The 13,307-nt window shown below is 47.5% G+C and overlaps 1 protein-coding gene across 4 annotated transcripts; it reads right to left on the reverse strand.

Moving 5' to 3' along the window:
* Positions 1–2,429: 2,429 nt before the first annotated feature.
* LOC128581375 (epoxide hydrolase 1-like) lies at positions 2,430–13,287 on the reverse strand. 4 transcript variants are annotated; one of them, XM_053584102.1, is made up of 3 exons: positions 13,148–13,254; positions 2,975–4,318; positions 2,430–2,700 (listed from the first exon to the last, which is right to left on the reverse strand). In XM_053584102.1, exons 2-3 carry the CDS (start codon positions 4,204–4,206, stop codon positions 2,565–2,567), a joined length of 1,368 nt encoding a protein of 455 aa, XP_053440077.1. In that variant the 5' UTR covers positions 4,207–4,318; positions 13,148–13,254; the 3' UTR covers positions 2,430–2,564. The 4 variants fall into 4 exon arrangements, 1 of the variants encoding a protein (XP_053440077.1); XR_008378816.1 differs by lacking the exons at positions 2,430–2,700; positions 2,975–4,318 and adding an exon at positions 6,455–12,779 and having other exon boundaries at positions 13,148–13,287; XR_008378815.1 differs by lacking the exons at positions 2,430–2,700; positions 2,975–4,318 and adding an exon at positions 6,455–12,779 and having other exon boundaries at positions 13,080–13,206.
* Between the last annotated feature and the right edge of the window lie 20 nt (positions 13,288–13,307).

The raw sequence follows: 13,307 nt of genomic DNA on the forward strand, positions 1-13,307 counted from the left end.
CAAGGGTGGCGGGTTCAAACCCGGCCCCGGCTGAACTGCAACCAAAAAATAGCTGGGCGTTGTGGCGGGCACCTGTAGTCCAAGCTGCTCGGGAGGCTGAGGCAAGAGAATCACTTAAGCCCAGGAGTTGGAGGTTGCTGTGAGCTGTGTGATGCCATGGCACTCTACCAAGGGCCATAAAGTGAAACTCTGTCTCTACAAAAAAGAAAAAAAGAAATCTCACACATAATTATACATTTCAGAATAGATTTCTACCAGTGCAGAAGATTATTGTGACAATGAATCAAGGCAGAAGAATTGGCCCCTTCAGGAAATTATTAAAAACCTCTGAAATCTGAATGCCTTACTAGACTCCATATAAAGTACATGCCCAAAGACAGTTTTATGGTAATTAAATAAAGAACAAGATTCTGTGTTTTCACTCAATTCTTCACATTGGACCAGTGCTATAAGCCCCGAGGATGACTGCATTGTTGGCTTAACAAATATTACCTCTCTAACATATAAATCCCAGAGAATTTTGTTTGTTGTTATAAAGGCAAAGGGAACACCCCAAGCAAAGCATTCTAGGAGATATCAAGTTGGAGAAGGTCTGATGAATATGGCTTCTCAAGTTTCCCCAGTGTCTCCCAAATATGTACTGAAGTTGGTGTGATAGTGTTCTGCCCAGCAGGAAGAGTTCCTGGTAGTCTGTAGGAAACCCTGAGTAGAGATTTACTGGGCCTCTTATGTCCACAAACTTTGCATCCTAGAACTCCAGCATAATACCTAGGTTCTAGGGACAATCTAGACCACAAGTTAGATGATAATAACCAGGGAGCTAGCTGGGTGATACTTCTTCCCCTCCCTGCCTAACTTTCCCACCTGTATTTCCTGCACCTCCAAACAAACAATTTGCAAGTGAGTCCTGTCTCAGCCATTTCCTCGGAAAGAATCCAGTCTGAGGCGCCGTCTTAATTATGACACCCACACTTAAATTATCAAAGCCTAAAATTAATCAATATTTTCACCCTCTCTCTGAACAATACAAGGACCCTAGAAAACTTTTAACTATTTACTCCAGTCCCAACTTAAATTCTATTGTTATTTTAAGATTCTTCTATTTTCAAGATCCATAAGGAATTGTTATTATTGCTTGAAATTATTTATTATCTAGTATTTACTAGATTTACCCAAATGTTTACCTCTTTCTGTTCGTCCATTTTTGTTTTCCTTTTTTTTTTGAGACAGAGTCTCAAGCTGTCACCCTGGGTAGAGTGCCGTGGCATCACACCTCACAGCAACCTCCAACTCTTGGGCTCAAGTGATTCTCCTGCCTCCACCTCCCAAGTAGCTGGGACTACAGATGCCTGCCACAACGCCCGGCTATTCTTTTTTGCAGTTTCTGGCCGGGGCTGGGTTTGAACCCGCTACCTCCGGCATATGGGGCCAGCGCCTTACCCCTTTGAGCCACAGGTGCCGCCCGCCTGGCTATTTTTTGGTTGCAGCCATCATTGTTGTTGGGGGGCTCAGGCTGGATTCAAACCCGCCAACTCAGGGGTATGTGGCTGGCGACTTAGCCGCTTGAGCCACAGGCGCCGAGCCGGTTTTTTTTTTTTTTTTACTTTAAAAATTGCTATTTGTGGGCGGCGCCTGTGGCTCAGTCAGTAGGGCGCCGGCCCCATGTACCAAGGGTGGCGGGTTCGAGCCCGGCCCCGGCCAAACTGCAACCAAGAAATAGCCGGGCGCTGTGGCGGGCGCCTGTGGTCCCAGCTACTTGGGAGGCTGAGGCAGGAGAATCGCTTAAGCCCAGGAGTTGGAGGTTGCTGTGAGCTGTGTGAGGCCATGGCACTCTACCAAGGGCCATAAAGTGAGACTCTGTCTCTACAAAAAAAAAAAAAATAAATAAAATAAAATAAAAATTGCTATTTGTGGCGGCGCCTGTGGCTCAACGGAGTAAGGCGCCAGCCCCATATGCCGGAGGTGGCGGGTTCAAACCCAGCCCTGGCCAAAAACAAAAAAAAAGAAAGAAATAAACGTTAATAAAAATTGCTATTTGTGGGGCAGCGCCTGTGGCTCAAGGAGCCAACCCCCACCCCCCCCAAAAGTTGCTATTTTAGGCTCAGTGCCTGTAACTCAGTGGTTAGGTACCAGACACATACATTAAGGCTGGCGGGTTTGAACCCAGCCCAGGCCTGCTAAACAATAATGACAACTACAACAAAAAAATAGGCAGGCGTTGTGGTGGGCGCCTGTAAGTCCCAGCTACTTGGGAGGCTGAGGCAAGAGAATTGCTTAAGCCCAAGAGTTGGAGGTTACTGTGAGCTGTGACACCACTGCTCTCTACCAAGGGCAACATAGTGAGACTTTGTCTCAAAAAATAAATAGATAAATAAATAATTTTTTTTTTTTTTACTTAGAAATGAAATCATTTATCTCAAAGTCATGTTGCTTACCATGGGAGTATGTGTGTTGGGAGCTGGTGAGTGTGGGCTCCTAGGACAGGCAGGGGATGAGGGAAAACTCCACAGAAAAGGGGTGCCTTCTCCAGGAAAAGCTGGGTGGGCACTGGGGTGGGATGGGAATCACCGCCGCTCCAGCACTGACACAAACTTGCGGATGTCCTGGGCAAGCAGCTCTGGCTCCTCAAAGGCCGCGAAGTGGCCCCCACAGGCCATGAAGGAATAGGAGATGAGTTTCGGGTACTTGAACTTCAGCCACCTTTTTTTTTTTTTTTGTAGAGACAGAGTCTCACTGTACCGCCCTTGGGTAGAGTGCCGTGGCGTCACACGGCTCATAGCAACCTCCAACTCTCGGGCCCACGCAATTCTCTTGCCCCAGCCTCCCGAGCAGCTGGGACTACAGGCGCGCGCCACAATGCCCGGCTATTTTTCTGTTGCAGTTTGGCCGGGGCTGGGTCCGAACCCGCCACCCTTGGCATATGGGGCCGGCGCCCTACTCACTGAGCCACAGGCGCCGCCCGAACTTCAGCTACTTTTTAGGCACATGCACTAACTCAGAAGGGAAGGCAGCAAAGCCAGTGGGCACGTGGACTTTCATGCGCTCATGCTTTTGGGCCATCAAGCCCTGTCCCATGTTCTCCTTGTAGAAGCGCTGGGAGGAGACGATGGTACCTGTTGTCCAGTAGAGCATGACATTGGTCATCAGATCTTCCAGGGAGTACTTCCTTTCCAGGCCTCCATCCTCCAGGTTCTGGAATTCCGAATTGGTCCAGGTGGAAAACTTCTCTAGAATATAGGCAGCCAGCCCCACGGGAGAGTCATTCAGAGCACAGCCCACAGTGTCCGGCTTAGTGCTCTGGATATGCAGGTAGCCGCTCTCCCTCATTATGTTGTACAAAAACTTCTCCTTGAAGGGGTACATCAGCTCCATGTCCCTCTTGGAGTAGCCAAAAAGTCCCCCAAAACGCCGTCCCAGGAGAATAGTCAGGGTGAAGAAATTTCTTAAGATCAAAGCCATGTTCAAGTGCAGGCCTTTCACGTGTCTGGGAACCAGCTGGGCCATGTTGGTGCAGATCAGGGAGCCCCAGTCACCACCTTGGATATAGAATTCCTGGAAGCCCAGCCGCAGCATCAGCTTATAAAAGATACTGGCAGTGGCCACTGAATCAAACCCCTTCTTGGAGGATGCCTCTGAGAAGCTGTAGCCAGGAATGGAAGGGCAGATGACTTCACAAATGTGCTCATCACTCAGGCCGTGGTTCTTGGGGTCAGTCAGGAATGGGATAATCTTATAGAACTCGTAGAAAGAGCCAGGCCAACCATGCACCATCAGCAAGGGCTTCAGGCTGCAGCTGGAGGGCAGCTGGGGGGGCTTCACAAGGATGAAGTGGATGTCTAGCCCTTCAATCTTAGTCTTGAAGTGGGGGTATCTGTTGAGAATATCCACCTGCTTCTTCCAGTCAAATTCATTCCGCCAGTAGGAGATGATCTTCTTCAGATAGTTGGTGTTGAAACCGTACTGGAAGTGGCTGTCCTCCAAAGGTGGAGTTAGACGGAACTTACCAATTCTCTGGTGTAAGTCAATGATCTCCTCATCCGATGTTTCTACCTTGAAAGGGCGGATGCTCTCATCTTCCCTGGCTGTGGGTTTCGTACCCGGCCCCCACCACCCATCTTCAAGGGGCAAAGTTTCTTCCTTGTCCTGGGAGATGAACCAGTAGATGACAAAGCCCAGCACTGAGGAGAGGAAAATTTCCAGCCACATGGCTCGGTCTCGGCTCACAGCTCCGGAGGCCCTGGCCGTTCCAGCGGGCGTGGATGCAGCTGGGAGAGTCCTGCTGCGGGCGCCTCCTTGGCTGTCTGCGGCCGCCGGGACGCTGTCCCCGCCATAAATAAAAATTTAAAAAAATAAAAATTGCTATTTGACAAAAGCCTTTTAAGTTTAATAAAGAAATGGCAATGATATATACAAAAGGCACCAAAAAATGTATACACAATTTAAGAAAGGCAAAAGCTATATTAAAATTGTAATACTCAATATATACTGATGTTTGTTATCTTGTATATTGTCTTGTATCTTTTAACTGCAGAAGTAAAACACGGCTTTTTGTGTCTGAGCTTCACTGAGCTTCTTAATTATATATATTTCTTTCATCAGTTTAGGAATCTTACAGCCATCATCTCTTCAAAATATTGCCTCTGCTCTATTCCACCTCTTCTTCTGGCACTCCAATTACACTCATGCTAGATCTTCTTTTTCTTTTTGTATTTATTTTTATTTTATTACCCTCAGTAGAGTGCCATGGTGTCACACTGCTCACAGCAACCTCCAACTCCTGGGCCTAGGCGATTCTCTTGCCTCAGCCTCCAGAGTAGATGGGACTATAGGCGCCCGCCCATAATGCCTGGCTATCTTTTTGTTGCAGTTTGGCTGGGGCCGGGTTTGAACCTGCCACCCTTGGTATATGGGGCTGGCGCCCTATCCACTGAGTTACAGGCGCTGCCCTGGACCTTCTTTTTCTATCTAGCCTCCTGCCACTTAAACTTTCCATACCTATGTCTTTCCAGGTATTTTATATACTTTTTTCACGTTTACCTTTTAGTTCACTAGTTCTGTCTTCAGCTGTTTATAATCTCCTGTTAAATCTGTGTGGATTTTTGAACGTAGTTGAAATTAAAATTCAATTAAAATGGCAACTGAATTAAAACTTTCCTTATGGCTCGACGCCTGTGGCTCAAGCAGCTAAGGCTTCGGCCACATCCACCTGAGCTGGTGGGTTCAAATCCCGCCCGGGCCCACCAAACAACAATGACGGCTGCAACCAAAAAACAGCCAGGTGTTGTAGCGGGCGCCTGTAGTCCCAGCTACTTGGGAGGCGGAGGCAGGAGAATCGCTTAAGCCAGCAGTTCTCAACCTGTGGGTTGCGACCCATAGGTTGAGAACCACTGGTTAAGCCCAACAGTTGGAGGTTGCTGTGAGCTGTGACACCACAGCACTCTACCCAGGGCGACAGCTTGAGACTCTATTTAAAAAAAAAAAAAATTAAACTGCTTGATTATTCTTTACACTTTCTTTGTTTCTGCACATTTGCACATTTTTTTCTTGAGACACTCTGCCACCCTTGGTAGAGTCATAGCTCACAGCAACCTCAAACTCTGGGGCTCTAGTGATCCTCTTGCCTCACCCTCCCAACTAGTTGGGACTACAGGCGCCTGCCACAGTGCCCAACTATTTTTAGAGACAGGGGCTGGTCTGGACCTCCTGAGCTCTGGCAATCCACTGACCTCAGCTTCCCAGAGTACTAGGATTACAGATGTAAGCCACTGCACCCAGCCTCTGCACATATTTTCAACTTTATCTTTTATTACCCTAACCATATTAAACATAGGTATTTTATAATCTGTCTGATAATTTCATTATCTGAAATGTATTATGGTGGTCACTGCTGGCTTGCTCTCATGATACCTCATGATTTTGCTTAACTGCTTTTTAAAAAATTTTTACCCTCCCCTCCCCACTTAACTGCCTTTTATTTTATTTTTTTTTTTTTTGTGGTTTTTGGCCGGGGCTGGGTTTGAACCCACCACCTCCGGCATATGGTACTGGCGCCCTACTCCTTGAGCCACAGGCACCGCCCTTAACTGCTGTTTTTAATCAAAGAGTGTCTTCTTACCCTTGGGATTGCATTTATGGGAAACTACAAGGCCTGGGAAGAAGGCGGGCACTTGCAGAGAGAAAAGGGTGGGTATTTTAGTTCCTTCAGGTTGCTATAGCAAAATGCTTTTTTTTTTTTTTTTTTTTTCTTGAGACAAGGTCTTACTCTATGGCCTGGGCTAGAGAGAGCGGTGGCATCATTATAGCTCACTGCAACCTCATGGGCTCAAGTGATTCTCCTGCCTCAGCCTCCCAAGAAGTAAAGACTACAGGTATGCACCATTACCCCTGGCTAATTTTTCTATTTTTTTTTTTTGTAGGAAAAAAACAGAAAAATTTGTTTTACTCTTGCTCATGCTGGTCTGAAACCGCTGAGCTCAATGATCTCCCACCACAACCTCCCAGAGTGCTAGGGTTGCAGGTGTGAACTGCCACACCTGGCCCAAAATACTCTTAGACTGGGTAATTTATAAACAATAGAAATTTACTGCTCGGGCGGCGCCTGTGGCTCAGTCGGTAAGGCGCCGGCCCCATATACCGAGGGTGGCAGGTTCAAACCCAGCCCCGGCTGAACTGCAACCAAAAAATAGCTGGGCGTTGTGGTGGGCGCCTATAGTCCCAGCTACTCAGGAGGCTGAGGCAAGAGAATCGCTTAAGCCCAGGAGTTGGAGGTTGCTGTGAGCTGTTTGATGCCATGGCACTCTACCGAGGGCCATAAAGTGAGACTCTGTCTCTACAAAAAAAAAAAAAAAAGAAATTTACTGCTCACATTTCTAGAGGCTGGAAAGTCCAAGACCAAGATGCCAGCAGATTTAGTGTCTGGTGAGGGTCTCTTCCTCATAGATGGAACCTTCCTGCTGTGTCATCACATGTCTGAAGGGGCAAACAGGTGCCCTTTTATTGGGGCACTAATCTCCTTCACAAGGGCAGAGCTCTCATAACCTAATCACTTCCTAAAGGCCCCAACTCTGTTGGTTCTCAACAAGTGAATTTTGAGGAGACATCAACCTTCAGACTATAGCAGTGGGTACCTTGAGAATTTGTGTTTGCTTCTAGCAGGCACCTGAGGGAGTTACCCATTGAACTGGGTAACATCCTATACTGAAGGTTTCTTGGCCCACTCTGTGAATTTCAGCTCCAGTGAAAGCAGTTTCTTATTCTAAGTTTTCAGCATCTATCCCTCACACAATCTTAATTTAGCCTCCAAATTTGAAACTGTTGGTTTTCTTTGCAGTCTCTAAAAAACAGTTAATTGGCCAGGCGCGGTGACTCATGCCTGTAATCCCAGCACCCTGGGAGACCAGGGCAGATGGACTGCCTGACTCAAGAGTTCAAGACCAGCCTGAGCCAGAGTGAGAACCCATCTCTAAAAAACAGCTGGGCCAACGTTGTGGTGGGAGTCTGTCATCCCAGCTACTTGGGAGGCTGAGGCAAGAGAATCGCTTGAGCCCAAGAGTTTGAGGTTGCTGTGAGCTATGAGGCCACAGCAGTCTACCGAGGGTGACAAAGTGAGACTCTGTCTCAAAAAAAAAAAAAAAATTCCCCCCCATTAGTATTCTATACTTCTTCAAGTATTCTGGCAAAAGAATCAAATCATATCCAAGGGAGAAAGGCTGGACTCAGAACTTTTCAACTGCAATATTCAAGGACTAGGACCCAATGGAGCAACAAGTTGAAAGCTGTGAAAGAGTTAGTGTCTGTGGTAGGGTGAAAAAATGGTCCCCAAAATATACCCATATCCTCACCCCTGAACCCACGTTACCTTATTCAGAAAAAGGATCTTTGCTGAGGTGATTAGAGATCTTGAGATGAGATTATCTTGGACTACCTACCCAGGTAAACCACAAATGCAACACAAGTTCCTTATGAGAGAGGCAGAGGGGATAATGCAGACAGAAAAGAGAAGTTACTTTTGAGCAATGCATCCACAAACTAAGGAATGCCTGCAGCTACCAGAGCTGGAAGACACAAGGAATGGATTCTCCCTTACAGCCTCCAGAGTAAGTCCTGCCAACACTTAGATTTCAGCCTAGTCACAGTGAGTTTAAAATTCTGCCCTCCAGAACTATGAAAGAATAAAGTTCTGTTATTTTAAGTCACTATGTTTGTGGTAATTTATTTACAGCAGCAATAGAAAACTAATACAATAATCTGAGAATATCATACCTAATCGAGTGACTATTTAATCACAATCATATGTTAATTGAAGTCATGGGCATAAATTAGACCAATTAGAGTTCACGACGTAAGAGTGTGCTACTCAAGTCATTGCACTGGGTAACAGCACATTGGTTTCACCAGGACTTCACGAGAAATGTAAAGAATGCCTGGCTTATTGTACCCTCAATGAATCCCCAATAAAAAACAACAACAACAACAACAACAAAAAGATCAAAACGTTCACTTAATACAGATGTATTTTATTGTTTGTATTAATGGATTATAACTCAATAAAACTTATTGGTACTAAGAAATAAAAACAAAAAAAAAATAAAACAAAAAAAAAGAATGCCTCTCAGTATTGGCCAACTATTTACCCACTGATTCTAGTCTTTGGTCACTAAGGTTGCCCCCAGACCAAGACTGTGCTGGTATATAGGCTGAGTGGGTTCCTATGGTGTCAGAGAAGGCCTGGGTAGAAAGTGCAAAGACACACAGCAGGTGCCTGAGATGCAGCTCTTTAAGTATGCTGTAGGTAAAGATGGGCTGAGAGAATCAGTTAAGACACCAACTCCTGCACCCCTCAGATCTATTCAGGCAACACATGGAGTCTACTCTGTCAAGATTCTTCAAGGTGAAGGCTGGTTATGACTTCCACAAAAGCCTCAACACAGGCAGCGCCTGTGGCTCAAAGGAATAGGGCCCCGGCCCCATATACCAGAGGTGAGGGGTTCAAACCCAGTCCCGGCCAAAAACTGCAAAAAAAAAAAAAAGCTTCAACACAAGGTTAGTAGAACAAAGATGGTTCTGACTGCTGCACTTGTCCCACAGTTCCAACAGGTATTCATCATTGTCCCTCCTCCACAGCCTCACCCTCAGCCAGGATTCCAGCAGGCCTACACGGCATGCCATCCCTTCATCTCTGGGGGCTCAGAGCCCTTAGCTGCCTCACCCTTAGCGGGCTGTGGCTGCTGAAAATGTGTTTTTGCTGTTATTACATGGCATGGAAGCACCCAGACTGACAAAAGTGAATCCTCTAGGTGGTCCTCTAAGACCAACTCCTGTTTGCCCCACTGGCCAGCAGCAACCCTACTTTCTTATGATAATCGGGCTCAATTTTACCTTCCTTTTTTGCCTATTATTGGTCCACCAGTATGTGCTCAGAGTGACTTGGTGGTGTTTGCAGATTCAGGTTCAGTGGAGGTGTCCTTCCCTGCACCAGTGGAAGTCCCCTCATGGAAGTGTTCTCCACCTGGGACCAGGCTTTAATTCAGCAGATTCTAAGGTTGTGGAAACAGAATATACAAATTCTACATGTGAGTCGTGGGAATGATGTGTGAGAAGTGACAAATCCCAACCCTTAGGTTCCCAACACCATACGTTGGGTTTTGATTCAGTGTGCATATCCCAACTACTCAGGATACTGTCCTAGAGTGAGGGTCTTAGCTAAGCCTTTAAGACAGCAGTTCTCAACCCATGGTCATTCCCTTTGTAACAATGAAAATACATCGCAGTATTAGGAAGGTTGAGAACCACTGCTTTAAGAGGTCATTCTATCTTTCTGTTTGAAGGCTGTTTGTGGATAATGCAAGATACTAGAAAAGCAGTGGTTCCCATTACAATCCATGCACTGCCATATCTCCTTTACAGTGCCTTGACACAATTTTATACATGACCCCATGTTGGTAAACTGAGATTCTTTTTTTTTTTTCTCGAGACAGAGCCTCAAGCTGTCACCCTGGTAGAGTGCAGTGGCGTCACAGCTCACAGCAACCTCCAACTCCTGGGCTCAAGCGATTCTCCTGCCTCCGCCTCCCAAGTAGCTGGGACTACAGGCGCCTGCCACAACGCCTGGCTATTTTTTACTTGCAGCCGTCATTGCTGTTTGGCGGGCCTGGGCTGGATTCAAACCTGCCAGCTCAGGTGTATGTGGCTGGCGCCTTAGCCGCTTGAGCTACAGGTGCTGAGCAGTAAACTGAGATTCTTGAAGCTCCTGGATTATAATGCTAGCCTGAGACACTGTGGATAAAGAGGGAAAACCCATATCCAGAGCAGGTGTCAATTTCAGTGAGGATGAATCAATGCCCTCTCCTGGGTAGAAAAGATCAGCTATAATCAAGTTGCCACTAAGTGACTAGTCTGTGTCCTTTTTGGATGGTACCATAGCAGGGGCTCAGCTGCAGACAGCAGCAGTAACAATTAAATAGGCCTTGATAAGAGAGGGTCGGTGTACTGGTGGACATAACCTGCACTGTGGCTACCATGTTTCCTCCACTCATGGGCCCACTATCCAAGTTCAGTGGCAGCCAAGGACAGATCTGGCTGCAAACATCCTGTCCACCTGTCTTTTTATTCAGTGATTCCTCTGCATTGTTTTTTTTTTTTTTTTTTTTTTTTGTAGAGACAGAGTTTCACTTCATGGCCCTAGGTAGAGTGCCATGGCATCACACAGCTCACAGAACCTCCAACTCCTGGGCTTAAGTGATTCTCCTGCCTCAGCCTCCCAAGTAGCTGGGACTACAGGCGCCTGCCACAACACCGGCTATTTTTTTTTTTTTTTGTAGAGACAGAGTCTCACTTTATGGCCGGTGGTAGAGTGCCATGGCATCATACAGCTCACAGCAACCTCCAGCTCCTGGGCTTAAGCGATTCTCTTGCCTCAGCCTCCCGAGTAGCTGGGACTACAGGCGCCCGTCACAACGCCCGGCTATTTTTTTGTTGCAGTTTGGCTGGGGGGGTTTGAACCCGCCACCCTCGGCATATGGGGCCGGCGCCCTACTCACTGAGCCACAGGCGCCGCCCAACACCGGCTATTTTTTTGTTGTTGTTGCAGTTTGGCCGGGGCCAGGTTTGAACCTGCCACCCTCGGTACATGGGGCCGGCACCTTACCGACTGAGCCACAGGTGCCGCCCTGCATTCAGTTTTAACAAAAAGCACAAACACACATTTTGTAACCACTCCCATAGATATCTTCTTCCTCAGACGTCCTTGCCTCTAATCTTCCCCCTTTGCTCTTTACAGGTCCCTGACCAACCATCAGGACATCTATCACATCCTAGAAGTATATATGCATTTCTGCCTTAAGCCACTGCTTCATCCCCTCCCTCCATACAAAGTGAATGTCCAAGTGTGTTGTTTGAAGCTCTGCCTTATGGAGAAGTTCCCCCTCACTGCTGTCTATTAGAGCCACCCTGAGTGGGACTATAGCACAGCAGCAGATCATTTTCAGCACATATCAACATATCTGACCCATCTGTGAACCAGACCTGTATTTTTTTTCCTGTCTTCTAAGAGATCACGGTACAAAAAGGTAGAAGTTGGCCATAGCCAACTCATCCTGTAAATGACTGTGGCCCTCTAGAAAAGTTTGGGTCCATCTTGGAGAATACCTTTTTCATAGCACAATGACTTGCTACTGACTTTTGACTGATTCACTTGGTGGTTGTGATAATAGCCAGCACAGGACAGACAGATTCTGTCACATAATCACATACACAGTCTTCTTGGGTCTGGTGCCAAAGACTGTTTTCACTTGGTGAGTTCTCTGCTACAGAAGGGATGGTCATCTTGCCCCAGCTGCAACTTTCCTGTTGGGGTTTGCCAGAGGTGCCACACAGGGTCCTTATGTACCAGAAATAAACCCACCCCTCATCCACTGGTTCTGCTAAGTGGCAGGATAGGCTGTCCTTCAATCCAGATCTTCAGCAGAGCCCTTTTTCCTCTGAGCCCCACTCAAAACTGGCAGTTCTCTAAGTTACTCAATAAATGGGTCAGAACAGTATTCCCAAATGTAGTACATACTGATTCCAAAACCCAGAAGTGCTTCAGGTGCTATGCCTCCTTCTTTGTTAGGGATGCAGGATCCAATAGTTGGTCCTCACTTTAGAGATGATGTCTTGGCTTGCCCTAGAATAGTCCATCCCTAAAAATGTCACAGATATGGCAGGCTCCAGAACTTCTGAGGGTTTATCTCTCATCATCCTTGCCATGCATTGTCTTACCACTGGGTGCCCCATAAACTTCTTGGTCCTCTTTTTGATGATCTTGGGCTTCACAAGCAGTTTGAGGGTGGCCATGATGCTGAATAGTAGATGGTGCCACCTCAGGCAGCCCTGAGGAAGAGAACTGTAGGATTCTTCTTGAAAGCAACCAAGCCTATCAACAGGCTGAGTCTCAGAACCCGCTCTGTGTAAATACAGAGTGAGAGATCATGATCTTCCACTGCAGGAACTGACATTAACCTGATGATTACCAATTAATTCTTGATGTATTTCTCATTATCCAGATAAAACATTCTGATGCCCCTCTATTTACCCCCCAAAATACAATAGTTTGACAGGTACTGTCACAGACTCCTGTGGGTCAAGTCTTCCTGGCTGCCATGTCAGGCGGGAGCAGAAGCAGATATGCAGCAGCTGAGTGCACTCTGGCCAGGAGACACTGATGTAGCCCTGGGAGGTGTCTGCTTCAAGATTTGAGCCTTCACGTGCTCCTGGGATTGAGTCTGTAATAGGTTCTAGGTCTGGAGGCAAGGAGGGGTAGCAGAGGAGGGCATAAAGACCTTAATTTCCTGAAGGGCAACAAAACCTTCAACATTCAGAGGTGCACTTCTACTGGCAGTCTCGGCGGTGACTGGGGGGTTAGCGCGCCTGGAGTCATCGGAATTGTCCCAAGGGCGCCCCGCACCCCCACCCTCTGTGTCTCTCATACACACTCTCTCCTCGGGGCCGCCCCCTCAGGATAGCCCCACGCGCCGGGTGCTGCCCGCCCGCTAGACCACCCCGGGGGCAGGGAAGGGAGGGAAGGAGCACTTTCGTCGGACCTGCTGCAGCCGCCGCCCGCGCTGCTCCCACCGCTCCCCGACCACGTCGAAGGTCGGTCTTCTCTCACCTGCGCCTTCCCACGCCACTTGCCCTGGAGCGCTAGCTCACTCCACTACCGCTGTCTGCCAACTAGCGCCGCGGAAGAAGGCCGCCTGGTCCACGTGATACGCCATTCTGATGCACGCCCGCCGCTCACGACGCTTCTGATTGGTCCATCCATGTTCTTG

The sequence above is a fragment of the Nycticebus coucang genome, chromosome 3 (genome assembly GCF_027406575.1).
Source record: "Nycticebus coucang isolate mNycCou1 chromosome 3, mNycCou1.pri, whole genome shotgun sequence".
NCBI lineage: Eukaryota > Metazoa > Chordata > Mammalia > Primates > Lorisidae > Nycticebus > Nycticebus coucang.

Excerpts from the sequence above, each read along its gene's own strand:
- LOC128581375 (XM_053584102.1), bottom strand. The coding sequence starts at position 4,206 with ATGTGGCTGGAAATTTTCCTCTCCTCAGTGCTGGGCTTTGTCATCTAC. Across the intron at positions 2,701-2,974 it reads TTAGTGCATGTGCCTAAAAA|GTGGCTGAAGTTCAAGTACC; the intron begins GTAGCTGAAGTT and ends AAAAAAAAAAAG.